The 20,477-nt window shown below is 42.2% G+C and overlaps 1 protein-coding gene across 1 annotated transcript in view; it reads left to right on the top strand.

The window, feature by feature from the left end:
* Pdzrn4 (PDZ domain containing ring finger 4) overlaps positions 1-20,477 on the top strand; it is a 359,992-nt gene that overhangs the window by 274,195 nt on the left and 65,320 nt on the right. Inside the window, 2 exon segments of the mRNA XM_021183579.2 lie at positions 1,477-1,733; positions 4,418-4,520. Of these exon segments, the coding sequence (XP_021039238.1) occupies positions 1,477-1,733; positions 4,418-4,520 (360 nt within the window).

Below are 20,477 nucleotides of genomic sequence, written 5' to 3'. Positions count from 1 at the left end.
CATTTGAAAGCAGTTTTAAAAAGAGTTAGGTGCTACAAATCCTGGGGGAGATTGCTGGCCCATAGACAGAAGAATGACTTTCCCTCTTTGTAAATGCAAATGGTTCTGTCACAGCTGGAGGATTACAGTGGAAAGGGGAAAACAATTCGCCCACGTTCTATGTCTGAAGCTACCTTAAAGACTTAGATACTAAAATGGGTAAGGCTCCAGAAGGGTATGGAGTCCTCTTTCAAGGGGATATAGATCAGTATTCATTCTAAGCATAGATGAGTGCTGTGGAATTTGGTCAAAATCCTAGTTCTGACTCAGGACAGAGTCAGGTCCGAGCAAGATTCAGTGACTCAGCAGGATAGCAATCTTGTCGGTGATGTCTATGCTGCTCAATGCTACTGGCTATTTATCACTCTGAGTTGTGATGGTTTTTATATGATGCATGCATTCAATAACATGTTTTTTTAATTATACATATATCTTTCTAAATTTAATTTTATTTGTAATTCATTTTTTTACATTCCATATTCCATTCCCCACCCCTCCCCATCCACTCTCCAACTGCTCCACATCCCACACCTCCTTCCCACCTCACCCCATCTCCACATGGATGCCCCCACCCCCCACCCCACCTGACCTCTAAACTCCCTGGGGCCTCCAGTCTCTTGAGGGTTAGGTGCTTCATCTCTGAATGAACACAGACCTGGAAGTCCTCTACTGTATGTGTGCTGGGGGCTTCATATCAGCTGGTGTATGCTGTCTGCTTGGTGGTCCAGTGTTTCAGAGATCTTGGGGGTCCAGATTAATTGAGACTGCTAGTCCTCCTTCAGGATTGCCCTTCTCCTCAGCTTATTTCAGCTTTCCCTAATTCAACAACAGGGGTCAGCTGCTTCTGTCCATTGGTTGGATGCAAATATCTGCATCTGACTCTTTCAGCTGCTTGTTGGGTATTTCAGAGGACAGCCATGATGATCCCTTTTTGTGAGCATTCCATAGCCTCAGTAATAGTGTCAGGCCTTGGGACCTCCCCTTGAGCTGGATCCCACTTTGGGCCTATCACTGGACCTTCTTTTAACATGGTTTAGAATAAGGATGAATATAAAGGAATTGGACAATATCCTGAAAAAGTAAACTTTGGATTTTTAGTTAAGTACTAAAAATCCAAAAAGAATGATAATTCTTTAAGTGTTGTATGCAATATTTCTACCTACCTGAAGATTAGGGGCAACATTTTCTAATGCAGTGTTCAATGATTAAAACTTTATCAATAATTCTGATGGCATTTTGTTGATCAGTTCCAGATACTTCATAACGATATAAAAGTGGGTTTTTTTTCCAAAGTTGTTGCTTCCTTATGTTGGTAGATAGTTCGACAAATGTAATGACTTATTAAATATTCATACAATTTATAGGAAAGCTGGTTAGTCTGTCTGGGCACCTTTCTGTTCTTACTCTGACATATGTTCTACCTTTGTGTCTTCATAGGTCAATGGCAGGGATCTCTCAAAGGCCACTCATGAAGAGGCAGTGGAAGCTTTTCGAACCGCCAAGGAGCCCATAGTGGTACAGGTGTTAAGGCGGACTCCCCTCAGCCGGCCAACATACGGCATGGCCCCGGAAATACAGCTCACGAATGCCAGCACACAGACGGACATCACTTTTGAACACATCATGGCCCTGGCGAAGCTTCGGCCACTCACCCCTCCGGTGCCTGACACCTGTCCATTTTTGCTTTCAGACAGGTATGTCTCTCTCCTTTCTCCTGGAGTGCTTTTGGTTTGCCGTTCACTTTTGAAAGTGGGCAATAGAAAAAGCCAGACACCCCAGAAGTTGGCAGTTTCAGAGACATGCTCCCAGCTCTGTTTGGAAATATTTCCACACTGTATGTGCTTTCAGTTAGTTCTCAGCTGTCCCTACTGCTACCCTCTTGGCTATACAGCTAGCTGAAGTCTGGAATCAGACTTCCCAAGGTACAGTAAAAAGCTTGGCTCTATTCAGCTACCCTTCTTCTCTGTACCCTTCAAGGCTCAGACTACTAGTCAGGGAAATAACTTTTCTCACCAAAGCTGCCAAAAAGCCTCATTAAGGCTCAGGGGAAGGTGACTTTGCTGGGACCATGTTCTCCAATGTGAGTCACCTCCCTCTCCCCCTTGCTTTCCATGTCTTTACAAAAGAATCTAGGAAATTGATTTAATTCAACTACAATTCTCCAAAGAAACCAATTACCAGCTATCGCGTGATGCAAACAACGGGTCCTGGCTTTCACAGAGTAAACACAGCACTCTGAAATAAGCAGCAATTAAAGGAGTTTTCCTCCCAATTTTACAAAGTGTAAAGGTGGGGTGTTTTATTTAAATAACGTCACCTGTCTGGTTTGGGCCCCATACAGTTTTTTTTTCTCTGTGTTGAGTAATTTTCCCTAATTTTCCCACATTGTATAGAGTTTGCTTCATAAAAGCAACTGTGTCCCCTTAGCCTGCATTTTCACTGCTCTCTCTACTCCAGCTTCTATTTGTATGAGACCCGTGTGACTGTGCCCAGTCTCAGACTATTACTTACTTGCATAGAGCGCCGCAGGTACAATGGGCTCACCTGGGAACCCCAAGGAACACTAGAGGAGCCTCAGTTGGGCCTCTAACCAATTAATTAAGAAATTTTAGAGCAGATTCAAGCAAGAACGAGTTCTCAAACACTCCCTGAGGCAATTCTAACGTGTAAGCAAGATTCTGAGAGTGCCTCTTAAGACCTGTCTTAGTGAGGGTTTTACTGCTGTGAACAGACACCATGACCAATGCAACTCTTATAAGGACAACGTTTCATTGGGGCTGGCTTACAGGTTCAGAGGTTCAGTCCATCATCATCAAGGCAGGAGCATGGGAGTGTCCAGGAAGGTATGGTGCAGGAGTTGCTGAGAGTTCTACATCTTCCTCTGAAGGCTGTTAGCAGAGTACTGACTTCCAGGCAGCTAGGATGAGGGTCTTAAAGCCCACACCCACAGTGACACACCTACTCCAACAAGGCCACACCTCCTAGTAGTGCCCCTCCCTGACCCTAGCACATACAAATCACCACAAGATCTCAGCCTGCAAGAGAGCATACACCGTGCTTTTGTGTGTTCTGTTCATTGCTCCGCTACACAATGCTCTGATAGCAGGCACAGGAGTAGGTTTGAGAAATGAAAGTAGGAACAGACATAAAGCCAGTAGCTCCTAGTATTTATATTTTGGGATAGGAATGAGCCACAAGTAGACAAACATATCAGTGAAATTCATGAGTCCATCCTGACGCAGAGTGACTTTGCAGAAAAATGCTTTCTTGAATGAGCAGACACTTCACTTCTATTATCTATCATTTCGGGTAAATATCGCAGTGGTTTTACATTGCTGTGTCACTGAGACCTCCCAGCAGCCTTAGGACACGGTACCTTTACGGTTACCATCCTGGTGCTGCAGAGGAGGAGACAGACACATGCAAAGGTCCTTTGCCAGAACTTTCAGGGTCTGGCTTCTAAGATTAGCATCCCTTAATCCATGGGCCAAGACGCTTTCCCCAAGTCCCGCAGCCCCCGGCTTTGCTGCAGCATCTCTGTCCACACCACATGACCCCCCCCCCCAGCATCCATATCTTCCTTTTAATTATTGTCTTATTCTAGAATTGCCACTCTGTTGCCTTCCTCATTTAATAAGGCGAGAATTGGATTTTGTGCACGAGCATGTTTCCAGCACTTGGCACGGAGCCTGGCATTCAATAGGCACTCAGGAGATGTCTGCAGCAATGGCTAAGGGTTTTCTTATGGCAGTGTTCCCTTCTTACCATCTGAAGGGCAAGGGGAACACATCAATGCCCAGACAGAGAGTTGTCACCTTCTCCTTAGCTGTTTGCATAGAAAGGGGGTGTACCTACCTGGTAGACCATCAGCCAGGATACTACATCATACTGTCATACTGCATTTGCTATTTGGGCTCCTATTGCTTGACTTTAGCAGACCAGCAGCCATAGCAGTAATAATTTAAAAGAAAATGCAGGCAAGCACTTACCTCTTTCCTTGTGAGAGGACATCAGCATAGAGCTCACCTCTTAGGAGAGGAGAACTGGTCTATACTAACTGAACTTATTATGTCCACACTGCCAGAGGGCTGTCACCTGGAATGCTTTTTACTATTTAGGTGGATGCCCTTTATCAAAGGGGAAGAAGGTCTCATCACAAAATGGAACTAGAAGCCAGAGCCTTCCCCTTAGCCTTCAGAATATTGAGGGGCTTCACCCATGAAGAGAAAGGAAAGCAAGTGCTTCCATTGAAGGCAGGATCCCTTAGCTAGCAAACATACTCCAAAGCAGAAAGGCGTGAGATGAAATTCTAAACTCCACTTTAATCATGGAAGCAGTCCTTGTGATCCATTGTTGCCTGTTGCTGTATCCCCCACAGCTGCCACTCTCTTCATCCGATGGAGCATGGGTTTTATGAAGACCATGAGTATGTTTCCAGCTTGCCCGCTGATGCCGACAGAGCAGAAGACTTTGAATATGAGGCAAGACCACGTCCTTTCATGTTTCTTTGTGAAGTTATGGTGGAAGGGTGTTGCATAACAAAGAAATTTATTTACTCTCCAAAATAGCATGTCTATTATATGCCTATGATAAGATCTTTTGAGGGGTTTGGCATTGGTTATTTGTCTATTATATTTTAAGAGATTTGCAAAATATTTGTGCACCATCAGGTTGAAAACTATTAGTTTACAACACACACATATATGTGTGTGTGTTATATATTATATATGTATATATGTATTTTATAGCAGCTACACTGACCCTTTTTTAATATAAGTGAGTTTCTAGGGTTTAAAAAGGAAGTTATTGTTTTCCTTGTATAGCGTGGTAGTAATTGGTAAAATTAATTTAATGGTATTGTCTTTCATAACTGTTTTCTCTGTATTATGACTCAGTTTTGACCTGGAAAGAGCAGTTTCCTGACTGTTTTAGAAACAGAGTAAGACTCTATTCAACAGTAGCTAAACTGCTTAGTCTTCGCATTGCATATTAGGCAATCCATGTGCAGCCTGCAACACTGCCCAAAGCCCATCTAATGATCACTTAAAACATTTAACAAAAGTTAGAGGGTTTATCCTGATATTTTTTTTCACTCCTGCAGTCTATAAATCTTGGATTTGGTGTGCTTTGACATTTGGAAACGCAGTAGACTGAGGAGGAGAAGAGGCTGGCAAACAGGCAGAGCACCCGCGATTTTCTGCCCTTTAATGCCTCAGATGATGTCATACAAGTTCAGCAAAGTGTTCTTTCCATTTTACAAGCAGGAAATCCTACAGCCTTCGCCCTGAGGAGGCTCTGAAATCAAATAAGGCCAACTCAGTGAAGCTCACCTAAAGCAAACAGACGTTTATTTGAAATCTTCCCTCTGCAAAAGTCATCTCTGGTGGTTGTGGAAATCATTATTTCTCCGCACCTGGGGTTCAGAAGATGTGCAGTGACACCTAATATCTGAGCTTTGTCATTGTCATTTGTGTTGAAGTTTTATCTCCTCCTCTCCCTTAAGAACAATTTTAGAAACTTGTTCACATATAGGCATGCACTAAGGCACCCAATACATTTCACCTAGTTACAAAGAAAAATGACAGCCTTGTGTCACCTATTCGAATAATGTAATAAAACTGTTTTCAGTTAATGCACAGGGGTTTAAGTGTTGGAGTTCCTACATGATTTCAGACTTTCATTTAGCATGTGTCTTACAGCTTTATTAAAATAAGACAATATTTTGGGTGGACCTGGGGGAAAGCTTAGCAAGTTAATAGCAAAGAATCTTTTAATTAATCAGTATGTCGTTGACATTCCATAACAGGGGACACATCCTTTCAGTTCCATGGGGCTCACTGGGGCTGGACTATACCCTCATTTTGGTCGTATCTATCCTTAGTAGTTGCCAATATCGAGACAGTGTCATCGCTAAGTATTCTCCACAGTCTTATAATCTTGACTAATCACACCATCATCGTCATCAGTTCGTGGCCAGCTGTGATTTTGGTTGCCAAAGGTACCGCTCTGAATGACTGAAGTAAAGAGTGTTCCTATGAAACCTAAATAAGAAAGCAAACCATGTGCCATGACAGTCTTCAGCCCTGAAAACACACACACACACACACACACACACACACACACACGACAGCATCGTGCATGGTTAAAACACAGATGGAGACACAAGCAAATCCCTGAAGGATAGGTCACCTAATGCAGCAGAAAATAGGTGTTCTACCCAGAACTCTTCAGTTTGCTATGGTAGCACATAGGAGTGGCACACAGCAGCCTTCCTGGCCCCAAATCTGCTTCACGTACTGCCATTACCAGAGCCTGTCTGACACACAGCTTTCAAGGGGAAAGAGGGCAGATCGACAGATGCTAATCCTGTCTTCATGTTTTGCATGTTCAATAGGAAAGCCGACACATGCTGTGTTTCTGTTACCAGCTGAAACGGGCTAAGTTTCTCTAAGGTTTCATTATCATATATACATCTATCTATGGATACATGCATATACATACATCTCTATAGATGTATACGCCCTATACATCTGAGAGTGAGATGGATGTCAACTTTGGGAATGAGCTGCACTTGCCACTTACAGAAGAAAGATTCAGTGGTCATAGAGAGGGATCCAGCTCAGAATTCGTACATATCACTCTGGCAGTCAAAGAGGCCGGGAGAGATCACACACACACACACACACACACACACACACACAGAGAGAGAGAGAGAGACAGAGACAGAGAGACAGAGACAGAGACAGAGAGAGAGACAGAGAGACAGAGAGAGGGAGGGAGAGAGAGAGAGGAGAGAGACACACAGATACATACAAATACACAGTCTCATACACAAACATATGCACACAAACACATACTGATTTGTACTAGGGAACTCAACACAGCTGTGTATGAGCTTGGTGGATGCTCCTGTCCTCCTGTTCCAGTGTAGCTTAATTTGTAGGGAAGAAAGCTGCACAAGGAACACATGAAGACATGCATTCTAGTGAAGGCTGAGAGGAGCATAAAGAACAGATAAAGCGAATCACAGAGGAGGGAGACTTGTGAGGTCAAGATAGGTTGCTCCTACATTACACATGGCGGCCAGAAAGTCCTCTCTCACGTGATACCCAGAGAAATGGAGAGATGGAGCTACATTGGAGAAAAAAAACAAAAACAAAAACAAAAATACTTTACAGAAAGGAAAGTGCAAATCAAAAGTCCAAGCAGACTCCTTTAGCTACTTTTATATGCAGTGGTAAAATACCACGACCAAGCTTGAGATTACAGGGAGACCATTGCCCGTAATGGTGGAGTGGAGGCATGGTGGGTGGGGCAGAGTCTGAGACCTCACTCCCTAAACAATCAGCAGGAAGCTGAGAGACAGAAAGTGATCTGGGAATGGCAAAATGCTTAAACTCTGAAAGCCCAACCCCAGTGACACACTTCCTCCAGGAAGGCCACCCATCCTAAACCTCCCCAAACAGGGGCACCAACTGGAGACCAGGCATTGAAATGGCTAAAGCAACACTATAGGGAACGTCTTTTCAGTCAAAACACTGCAAGGCTCAATAAATAGTAAAAAGGGAGGCGGTTGCTCCAGCTGAAGGCTTGGGTGGGAGGAGGTGAGGCAAAGTGCGAAGATGCTCTCTGGAGTGGCCTTATACCTTGACTCTGAGATGAAGTTGCTGGAGTGGGGGTGGGGGTGAGGGGGGTGGGGGGCGCGGCTTGTGATCCTCTGTACAAGAACACTCTGATGTATGATGGGCGTGGCAGAGGAGGAGCGAAACATTCAGCCAAGAAGCTGGAGATGGGGCGGGGGCACAGTTTGTGAGGATAATGTCTAAGCAGCACTGAGGCTATGTCTGTGTATCTGTGTAACTGTGCCTTACCTCAGAGCTGTCAAACAATTTGCAGTGTAGTATTTTTTTTCTCCTGCCTTTAAAAAACAGGATAGGATAAAACCTACTAAGACATAGCTGTGGGCCTCCCTTGTAATGATCATGATAGATGCACTCTCTTAAGTTCCAAGGATTGCATTCGGTGCTGGCTCCAACGCAGAGCATGCAAGTCTTTAGGCATGTTTATACAGACCGACTTATGACTTACTTGGAACCAGAGCTGATTAGGTATCTAATCAGTACATATGTAGAGATTTTAGTATGTGATTTACTGGCCCAATAGAACAGAAGTCATCTATTTTATCAGCACACATATGGCCTGTTTTAAACATGCAGATCTTTAGAACTGATAGACACACAGCTTCCCTTAGAGCCTAGATGGAGAGTAAATGGCTTTTCGAAGATGTTATAGACCACGTGTCAACGTTATGGTGACCCTAGTGTGTTAGGGATCTCTATAGAACATTAATGATACCCACACCTCACTATGACCTATCACTACTTTCCCTAAGAAAAATATTTGACTGGGTTTAAGATTCCCCCACTGTAGTTGAGAACATCTCCTCTCAGGACCACTCTGCAACAGCAAAAGATTCAGACCTTGAAATTTGTTCTCTGTGTGTGTGTGTGTGTGTGTGTGTGTGTTGTGTGTGTGTGTGGTGTAACAAACAAACAAACCATGGCACTCATCCTCCAATTAAAAAATATATATATAATTTTAATTTTATTTTTGAGGGAATGAATTTAAATATTGTACCTATTTTTTTAAGAGTTTGGGGGCTTCCTGACAGAGTACCACAGGGGACTAGGCTTCTGTTCTTTATTTTCCTGTTCATTTTTTCCCCCTAGAGCAAGCCAAGGTTGAAATAAATCATAAATAGCCCTTAGCAAATCAGAAGCAGGTCTCAAATCCAGCCTCCACCAGAAATAATTTACAGGATAGCCTCCAAGAAATATAGCGTTCGTTCTCCCTCTCACTTCTAACAAAGATGTGTTTGCCTCTGCTTGCTGCAGGGAGGAAGGCGCTTTTCATTGTTCTTTTATCATTGTTCTTTTATTTTATGTTTTGGTTTTGTGGGACCCGCCATTAAATCTCAAAAGTCAGGGCTGGTGGGAGAGTCAGAAATAGATAAAATTTTCATAATACTACACATCTCATTGCAAAACAAGGAAAAAAAATCAATCTACGATTTTGGATTTTCAGAAATTTATAATTTAGCTGTGCTAATTGAAACCACTCACACCTTCTACCTAAGCTCAAGAGGTAACATGTACACAAGGCTGAGCTAAGTACTCTCCCCAGGAGTGTCACAAAACAGAAGCAAGAGGAATTTTAAAATGTTTTTAAGCTGAGATTGGACGTGGGAAGGAGATGCCAAATGTCTATGTACATGATAACTGAAATTTAGCCAGTGCATAAAAATAAGAATTAGCATTTAGCATATTAGTTAGCTTTCCCTTGACAAGGCTTAAACACAGCAAAAGGAAACCTTTGCACTTGGTGTCCTTTTGCAAAATGTGATTCTCGGTGCTAGATAGATGCGGAATGTTTGAGAGAATTTAAATTTATCATATTTCTCTCACAGTTAAATAATAGAGTTATGAGGTATGCAGAATCCTCTCCAACACCCAGTGACACATACATACACACATGTACATGCAAACACACACACATACACACCCCTATAAGACAGGAGTATCATTTCTTAGATACCAGTCATCCTTCTGAACACATTCGTGAGTTACAAGGTTGCCTCAGAGAAGTCTCCCCAGTTTACTGTGTTGAGCACTGAGTGTTTTTCTAAGTGAAAGTGGAACTCTGTCTATCCTGTTGATCCATCCCATCATGGCGTCTACCTCAGAGTGGGACCTCAGTAAACATTGCATGATGAAAGAAATGAGGATTCTGCAGGCCCGTAGCTGTCTGCATGGAGCAGCTTCTGAGGGGACGAGACCCTTTCCCCTCTTCTGTCTGTAAGAGAGATTTAAGAGAAGCAGGGCCACTGTGCAATGACAAGAATGTCCTCATTTGTTCTCATACTAATATCAGTTCTGTTTCAGTATTTCTAGGGAGGGGACAAAATGGAGAGCCCCTCCCCCAAAAGTTAAAAATAAAATATAGCTCTTATCTGTATTAACTATCATTATGTAAATTTATAAAACTTATACTTGGTATGAATTTCAAAATTTTTCTCTCTGTGTGTGTGTATGTGTGCTTGTGTGTGTGTGAACTGTAGACATCTGGTCACTCCTGTGGGGTTCCATGGTCATAAAAGTATGTGTTCATGCATGAGGAAGCATGGGGTTGTTATTGGGAGTCATGGCTTTCTCTCTACGTTATTATTTGAGGCAAGGTCTCTCCGTTGAACTCAGTTTATAAAGCAACTAGTCTGGCTAGTCAGCTTGAGCCAGTGGTCCCCTGTCTCCACCTTCGATGTGCCGAAATTATAGGTGGGCAACCATGCTTATCTGACATTTGTGAGACTTCTGGAGATCTGAACTCTGGCCCTCACACTTGTAGAGTCCGCACTTTAACCCCAGAGCCACCTCTCTAGCCCAAATTTGATACATACTTTAACCTACCACTGTGCCTCCCTCAGAACTTGTACACAAAGTGCTCATTCAACATGAGTGAAATAGCAAACCAAAGAGCATGCTTACACACGCATGCCCGCACGCACGCACATGCGGTAGCTGCTGATGAACCAGAGCTGAAAGGAGCCAGTTTGTATCTGAAGCATCATGGGTGGAGAGGCCATAAGGAGGACTATCTGTGTGTTCTGGTAGATCATAGAGCACAAGGGAAATAGGAGAGAAAACTTGAAGCATTCAGCACTCAGAATTGTTAGCTCACTAGGGTGTAGCTCACCAGCCCACCAGCCTCTTTCTTTCCACCTGTCTATCACCTTTCATAGGCATGCAAGAAATATCCAAAATAATTGCTGCAAATTTTAAACTACTGACTCCATAGAAATTAAAAAAAAAAAAAAAAAGAACCAAAACAATCTTTTAGGGAAGTACCCTTAGTAAGAGTCAGGCTATGGAAATGGTTTTGATCTGAACTCTGATGTAGATGAAATATGACCGGCCGGGCGTGGTGGCGCACGCCTTTAATCCCAGCACTCGGGAGGCAGAGGCAGGCGGATTTCTGAGTTCGAGGCCAGCCTGGTCTACAAAGTGAGTGCCAGGACAGCCAGGGCTATACAGAGAAACCCTGTCTCAAAAAAAAAAAACCAAAAAAAAAAAAAAAAAGGAAACGTTTTTATGACTTGAACATGAAAAGCAGTATATTAGTGTATCCATGTGGGGTTGGCTCATATTCATTTCTACTAATATTCTTCCGTGCCTGCCATTTTCTTAATTATGTTCCCTGAAATCTTGAAGGCCTGTGACTTGTCATATATTGGAACTTGTACTTCCAGGCTCGGTGACACATCTTCCCTTCCTACAACTGCAGTTCCTTGGCCTGAGATATCATTCTGTCTCTAGGCCAGGCTTTGGTCTCAGATAGCGAGTTCTTTGTCTCTGTCATCAGCAAAGTTGTCAGACCAAATGTAATTACTGTGTACTTCTGCTGGATTGTTGTCTATTCACCATCTTGACCAAACACCCAAATTTGTTTTCAATCTACCTGGCACTGAATGTCCTATGAACACTGTCATGATCCTGTCTCTCTAAGTATGAGGAACACAAGACTCCTCACCTCAGCAGTACTCAAAGAAAAGTGTGGGCTTTCCACACTTTATGTCTTTGTTCATGGGATTCTTCATCTCTAGATTCCCCTTCTGATGGTCTCTACCATAGACTCAAGATGGTTCTTTCAGGGGCACTCCACAGTGTTCTCACTTAGAAGTCCATTTTTCCCACCAGAGCTTTGGTACCTCATTCTGTAATTGGTTTCTGCTCTTTATTTCCTACCTTGAGTTCCAGCCATATGTAATTATTTTTTTGTCTGTTGTTTTGTGAGACCGTGTCTCAGTCTAGCTACCATTGGTCTCAAATTCCTAATTCTCCTGCTTCAACCCTGAGTTCTACAATTACAGGCACACACCACACAGTTGTATTCTTCTTGAATAACCTATTCTTGAGATAAGTTCTGGTGGTTTTATTCAACATTAATTTATTCTAGTTTAGACTCTGTACGAGTGTGTGCCTGAGTATATATATACACACCACATGTGTACAGGAGCCCTCGGAGTTCAGAAGAGCTGTCTGATGGCCTGAAACTGGAGTTGCAGAAGGTCATGGATCACCATGTGAGCACTGGGAAGAGTCTGTCAAACAGTGCTGAGTCTAGCAGGAGGAGAAGTAACAATATGGAATACAATATGACTGAGCAATTTGAAAGACAATGTGAAAGGCTTTGTTTTCCTCATAGTACTTCAGCTAATCTGACAATCTAAATAAAGAAAATTAAGCATGGCCTTTCACCAGATAGTAACTGAAGGACGGTTGTCACCATCTTCACATGACACTTTTAAACAGGTAAACTGTGCTAAATCCATGTTCTAGTTCATGCAGGTGAGAAATGATAGGGTTCAGTGTGCCTAGGACCACATGCCCTGGTTTCTTCTGCACAGTGCTGGAATGTGGCTATCTGTTACATTCAGACATATTCTAGTTGACCAATACCTTGTAAGGCTGCTTTAATCTTCATATCCATCAAACTTTAATTAGGGCTGACAGTTTAGAATCACATGTAATGTAACCTTAATATTTCAGGCAGAAGCAAGTCAGCGCTTCGTAATTGTAACACCCATGTTTATTAAATTGAATCATTTTTTTTCTAAATTGTGAGAGCCTACTAGGAACAAGAAGAAGTCTTCCTTCAAGCGTGATTATGAAATGAGGCCACAGGTTGAGAAGTCATCCAAGTTATTGTAATTCTTTGAGCTTTCTTGCAGAATAAAATGAGATTAGTATTGCTGTTGATTGGGTTATATTATTTTATAAAACAAACATGAGGCAAATCTGCGTTTCACCTCACTGATTATAACGGCGCTCAGCCTTATTTGGAAAGCAAACAGTGAAAGCAAATTGAACCTTCCAAGTTAGTTATTCAACAAGGTAACCATGGACACAGGCACTACCCCAAGAGTCTAGTTATGAGATGAAGATTCCGTACAGCACCTGTATAAATGTGTATAAATGATACCTAAGTGCCAACATGCTCTTTGTGTTTGAAGACACTCACATACACATACAGAGGATTGCCTTGCGTTCGTTAAAGGTATCAGTGATAGGGTGTGTTTAAGGTGAATATTTGCATATCACTCCCCTCCACCCCACTCCCGACATCTCAAATGCTCCACAACAGTGGAAAATTGACAAACACTTCCCCTACTGTGTGAGGCAAATGTACTGGGATTCCAGTTTTCCTTTGAGATGCCATTGGATCTGTAGAAGGGAAGGAACAAGCGGTATGGACATGGTGCTAACTCCATTTCTTAAGTAGACCTTGGGAGTAATGTCGTGAATCTCTGTGTCCCACATGGGAGTGTCTCAGGGAGACCTAGGGTTGACTGTAGACTCATTTGTCAGCTCCTGCTTCTCGACTGCAGCTGCCATAAGCAACATGGGACAGATGCATGGTCAAGTCATTTCAATTTTTACGGGATCTTACCATTACTAGCATTCCAGCCTGTACGGTATGAGTGTTTATAGGATGAGCGTGGCACTCACAGGAATGCACACTCCGTGTTCAGTACTGCACCCCATCAACTAGGAGTAAACTGCATTGCTCTCCATGGAGTATCTCATTTTTGCTTTAGGTTCTGGGCACCTTTATGCATAATTCATATACATTGGCTAATTTCAAATAGTTGGTATAGTCTGAGAAAATTACAAAGTAATATTTATGTGTATATGACACTGGATATTTAACTAAAAATATATAGAGAAAACAAATTTACTGTGGATTCCTTTTTTTCTACCATACTACATTGTCTTTAAAGTGAATACTGAAATCCTCAAGGCAATGTGACTTGCTTGGGCATTTATAGTTTCTCACCTCCTTCCTGGAGAATGTAAGCTGCAGATTAAGTGATTAAGTGCTGTCCTGTGATTGGTTAGCAGTGCTTACTGGTATTAAGTAAAGACATATAGTGCATTCTATACAAACAGAGGGTATGTCATTAGCTGAGGATTATACTAACTACCTTGTGTCCAGTAGAGGCCTCAAATGCAAACTATTAGTCCTATCATGTGCACATGTGCCACCCGAGACAGACAGAGCATCCCATGTGTGACATAGCATCCTATGTGTGACATAGCATCCTATGTGTGACATAGCATCCTATGTGGGACACAGCATACTGTGTGTGACAACCATCCTATGTGTGACATACCATTCTATGTGTGGCACACCATCCCATGTGTGAAATACCTTCCTATGTGTGACATAGCATATTATGTCCCTCTTCTCTGTGCATGACCTTCTTGTTATTATGATTACTATTGTGTTGGTTATTTATTTTATTCCTACTTAATGCATAAACCTTTGTTTATGAAAGGATGGACCATCCAGAGACTACCCCACCATAATCAGCCACCAAACTCAGACACTATTGCATATGCCAGCAAGATTTTGCTGAAAGGACACTGATATAGCTGTCACGTGTGAGGCTAGGCCAGTGCCTGGCAAATACAGAAGTGGATCCTCATTTCCATCTATTGGATGGAACACAGGGCCCCCAATGGAGGAGCTAGAGAAAGTACCCAAGGAGCTGAAGGGATGTGCAACGCTATAGGAGGAACAACAATATGAACTAATCAGTACCCCCAGGACTCGTGTCTCTAGCTGCATATGTAGCAGAAGATGGCCTAGTTGGCTGTCATTGGGAAGAGAGGCCCCTTGGTCTTGAAAACTTTATATGCCTCAGTACGGGGGAATGCCAGAGCCAAGAAGTAGGAGTGGGTGGGTAGGGAAGCAGGGCGGGGGGGGGGGTATAGGGGACTTTTGGGATAGCATTTGAAATATAAATGAAGAAAATATCTAATAAAAAATTGAAAAAAACCCTTTGTCTATATTTCAGAATTGTCTTCATGGGAAGAAGTTTTTGTGAATTGAAATTCATATATTGGTGTTAATTATTCACTAACTTCAAATATATGTATATATATATATATGCATATATATACATATATTTGAAGTTAGTATATATATATATATATATATATATATGAATGAAAGATGTTTTCAAAATCTCACAGGTAACATGTGAGAGCAGTCTAACTAATAGTCACTGGCTTTCTTTCCCTTTTATCATGTAATGTCTATTTAATAAATTTTAAGAGAATGATGGAAAATATTGATCAAAGGAAATGAGCTGTGGAGGCTTGGGAGAACTGGTAGTCTGTTGCACACTGGGGGACTATAGGTGCCATGCGTGGCGTAGTTCAAGAACCTAGAAGAAACTATTTTAAATTTTTTTCATCACAAGAAATGAAATACTGGAGGAGATAAACATGATTTCCATTATTTGAGTATTACACTGTATGTACGTATAATTGAAACAGTACAGGGTACTCCAAAATGTGTAAAATCTGTGTCAACTCAAACATTAAAATTAAATTTTAATGATTCTTGAATTAAATATTAACTTTATGAAACTAATACTCCTATCAGTGTAGCAAGTGGGATTAACATTATAGATAATGTTTTCATGTACCTACTTCCAAATTAGCTGTATATGAAATTTGAACCCACAATGCTTGGCTGATTAAAACCCCATGATAAATAGAAATGGGCTCTCATTTTCAAAATATGAAGGCATTATAAGGGAAACCAAGGGTTGCTGCCAGACTTAGCTCTTTTGCTTCCCCAATCTACCCCCCTACCTGGTGTTATTTAGTGATTCCTTCAAAGGCATAGCTCTGTAACTTGGTACTGACATTTACCAGCTTGCTAGACTCCCTGGGTATTTGGGTACTTCAAGATCTCTCTTTCTAAAAATAATAATAAGATAATAATAATAAATATGTCTAGGTAAAGTAGCCCACACCAGAGAATTGACTATAGCTCTGATTTCTTCCAGCCTTTCACTTCATTGTTGGGAAGGTGTCTGTACTGGCTGGTTTTATGTGTCAACCTGACACAAACTGGAGTTATCACAGAGAAATAGCTTCAGTTGAGAAAATGCCTCCATGAGATCCAGCTGTAAGGCATTTTTTTCAGTTAGTGATAGGGGTGGGGAGGGGCTTGTGGGTGGTGCCATCCCTGGGGGTAGACTTGGGTTCTATAAGAAAGCAAGCTGAACAAGCCAGGGGAAGCAAGTAACATCTCTCCATGGCCTCTGCATCAGCTCCTGCTTCCTGCCCTGCTTGGGTCCCAATTCTGACTTCCTTTGGGGATCAACAGCAATGTGGAAGTGTAAGCTGAATAAACCCTTTCCTCCTCAACTTGCTTCTTGGTCATGATGTTTTATGCAGGAATAGAAACCCTGACTGAGACAGCATTGCAGTTCTGTCTTGAGCATCTCTGCAGGCAGCTCGCATGCTTCCTGCTTTGTCTCCATTTCATGCCATCATCCCAGGCTTCATAGAACTCTCTTGCAATTCTCTTCACTTCCAGCAGCACAGCATGGTGCTCTCTGGTACAGGCATAATGAGGACCATGTGCTGGTTGCCCAGCATCTCTGTGTATGCCCTCAAAAGCAATTCTATGCATGATTTTAGTCTTGGCTTTTTATAGTGATGTGAAATTTGCATTTCATTCTTTAGCACATGCATTGTGGGTTTTGTATAACCACAGATATAACACATTGTCTGTACCATTTTGTTTCAATCCCAGTCCCCACTTCTACAAACTGGTATCCCAAGAAGGTGGACATAGCTTTTGCTGCAGCTTCGTGAATCCTTGAATGTTTCACTCTGAGAAATTCAAGCCTTTATTAGGAAATGTATTAGCCATGGCACACAGAGGCTCTTTCTTTCTTCTTGTGTTCACCTCCCCTGACCCAGCACCATTTAGGATGCGATGAACCTATACACACATTGCATGGTGCTCACCAAGCAAGTTGCTGGCCTTGATCACTTTTGTGTATTTGTTTTCCTTGAAATGGGAGAGTCCTTATCCTCTCTTCTGGTATTAATTCTCTGCATCAAGCTACTTCCCACTCAGTGGAGGTAGAAATAGGAAGACAAAGAGTAAACTATTTTAATTGTTAAATATTTAACAAGCTACAGTTGAAGCAACCCTGGATCTCAACTTCCAGCTTCTATCTTCTCTTCTACTTGCTAATGTGTGTGACTTTGCTTTGCTCCCATTCTAAGTCCCTTCCCCACTTCAGCCCAAGGGACCTTGTCTTACACATCTTTCTTCCAAGTGTGAAGTACATGCTAGAATGATTTGTATGGCCAAATCTTAAGTACGCTTGCAAGCAAACAAATCAAGGGTGTACATCTTAAAGGGATCATATGAGAGGAGATTGTATTTTCAATTAAAAAAATAACAATGAGAAAGTAATTGCTGCAACCCTTTAGATGCCCTCATTTTTTCCCTAAAAGTCATTTGTTCTCCAAACTAACTATGGATGAAAATATGATCATAGTTTTCTACCTGAAATTGGAAATTATGGTTGAGTGTTTCATTACATATGCCAAACCACAGAACACAAACACACTCACAGAGCTATGACCACTTCTGTCAGATAATAGGGTAGGAATGGAGCAAATGGTCTCCTGCCTTTTTTAAGCTCACTTTAAACCAAGAGAAGGATGTTAGTGGCCTTAATAAAGTAGGTAGGCAAAACACTAGAAAGTATTTTGAAATGCAACAGGAAATATTCTGTGCTAGCACAAAGTTGATCATCACTTTTATGCATCTGCAATCTATATACAGTCTGTATGCGTCACCACATTCTTAATAACAAGCCTCATTCCTGAAGTTAACCCACGTAAGGCAGCATGTTCATATTTGGTAATTTACTACAGAGGATGCTGTTGGACTCTCAATCCTTATTACAAGGTGGAGGTCTACAGAAAAAGCACTCAAGAGCCCAAATTCAAGTTGCACAGCCCTTCTGCCCCCTTGCCTGTGGTTTCATATCATTTTGCCCAGCCTCACTGCCATCGATATTCAATATTCACTTTCCATATTTCTATTTGTTTTCCAGAAGCCATTGATCCTTCCCCTCTCCTGAGTGAGAAGATCAATGTTGTGTGTTTTTAGTGGTTATCTTAACCTTAAATGGCTAAGCGATCTCTCCATCTCAGAAGACCACATTTTTTCCAAAGACCAAATTTTAAAGACAGAAATTCCAAGGTGTCTGATTCTCTGCACATTGTCTCTCTCGTTGTGGGTCTTTGTCTTTGTTCCCACTTACTGCTGGAGAGGCTTCTTAGGTGACAGCTGAGCAGGACACTGATCTAAGCATATTGCAGAATGTCATTAGGAGGTGTTTTATCACCGTGTTCCTTTAGCACAATAACAGTATTTGGTTTTCCCCTAGGCCCATGGCTATTTTAGTCTCAGGTTTTGACCATTGTCTTAGTTAGGGTTTTACTGCTAGGAACAGACACCATAACCAAGGCAACTCTTATGAAGGACGACATTTAACTATAGCTGGCTTACAGGTTCAGGGATTCAGTCCATTATCATCAAGGTAGGAGCATAGCATCATCCAGCCAGATGTGGGGCTGAAGGACCTAGGAATTCTACTTCTTTATTCAAAGGTAGACAGGAGAAGACTGACTCTTCTACATTGGGTGGAGCTTCAAAGCCACCCCCATAGTAACAGACACACTTCCTCCAAAAAGGTCACACCTACTCCAACAAGGCCACACCTCCAAATAGCCCTACTCCCTGGGCCAAGCATATTCAAAACACCACAGCCACCCAGACAGTGCCTGACATGGGTTTCATCTTGTGGAATAGACCTTAAATCCTATTAGATAGTGCTTGGATACTCTCACAGCAGTTGTGCCACTACTGCACCAGAGAATCTTGCAGCTACATCACCAATGTAGACTGAAGATTTTCTAGCTAGGTTAATGTTTGTTTATCTCCTCCGATAGCATGCAGATGGTACCCTCCAATATCATTAACACAAGTCGGTAGGGGTAAAGGTCCTACTTAGGTACCACGTCTCCATGTTTGCTGAGCTATGTAAGTCTTGTCCAGCAAAATGGTCTTACCATCCATTTGTAGAGGGGAACCAGTAGCCTTGAAAATAGCCTGAGGTTTCCATAAGGCTGGCCTGGCTGGAGCAGCCAAAGAATTACAACTCTGTGAGGGAAGGCTGGAGCAAGGCCATTGCCCAGGAACTGGCTACGGTCAGGCTTGCACACCCCGCTAGTTAGTCCAAGTCAAGGTCCAGCAAGGCAAGCTTTGGGAGAGAACACTCTTCCCTGGAGTGTTACAGCTCAGTAAGACAGGCACTCTCAGACGATATTTGTTGAAATAACCCGTGCCCTTTATTCCCTGTGGATAGGACCTTGTAAACATTTGGAGGTGGGTTGGGATCTAGAGGCAGATGCTTTCTATGACCTTGGTCTGAGATGTTAGGGATGCCTCATCTGCATGTGGAAGGACTTCAGCTGTTATCCCTACGTGACTTATTGTCACTGTCCTCTCAACAGGGTGTCCTGATCAGGACAGGAACCTGGTTGGGAGTAGTTTCAATGCCTACCGTTCTCAATGATGAGAATTTCTGAGGTTCCTGAATGCACTCGACCTTATCAAGTTTTCTGTCTGGTGGCACAATCCACTGTCCACTACCCCACACCTTGTCTCTTCCTTTCTATGGTAATTCTACATCGATTTCTTTCATTTATGTCTATATTTTAATAAGGTTTTACTATAGTAGGCTTCATACAACCCTTCAAATGATCCTTAGTTTTAGCAATCCATTTCTGAATTCACTCCTTTATTCTCTCTCTCTCTGTCTCTCTCTCTCTCTCTCTCTCTGTTTAGTCCTTCCATTCTCTTCCCTATACATACATAAGTATCTGTTCTATTTCTCAGTCTTTGATAAATCCTTCCCATCCCCCTAATCCCTTCCTCTATACATAATCTCCGTGGTTACAGGGATTGTAGCCTGCTTATTGAATACTAAAGCATGTGGGTTTAAAGGGACAACTATAGGATGGATGGAACTTGCCTCTCAAATGTAAAAGGCTTCTTGGTAATTCGGCCACAGAAATCGAGCATAGAGACTGAACAAAAACATGAATATGGACCCTAGGATAATAGCAATTAAATTGAATTTGGACAGAAGAGAATCCAAGTAGACCTCTTGACAAGCTGAAAGGTGAGCCGTTAAAAGTAGAAAGACATTTACTTGAATTGCTTGACAAAGGAGTCTTGAAGCCCATGTAGCTCCAAGCTGACCTGGATGAGGTCGATGACAGACAAGTGTTTTCTCCTCTGTTAAACACTTTGACAATTTTAAACATAATAAAGGCACATCAATGGTGTTTCTTTCTTCCAGTTCCCCACTGGCATGCATTTGAGTGCATATTCTTTTAGAGTGTAATTGCCAAGGGTATGTATTTCTCCCTTTATAAAACAAACTAACGCTAATGCGTCTTACCGGCGCTTTCTTCTTACCCACCCAC

The sequence above is a fragment of the Mus caroli genome, unplaced genomic scaffold (assembly GCF_978045245.1).
Source record: "Mus caroli unplaced genomic scaffold, Mus_caroli_1 scaffold_16, whole genome shotgun sequence".
Classification (NCBI taxonomy): Eukaryota; Metazoa; Chordata; class Mammalia; order Rodentia; family Muridae; genus Mus; species Mus caroli.
This window is presented reverse-complemented; position numbering and strand designations above follow the sequence as displayed.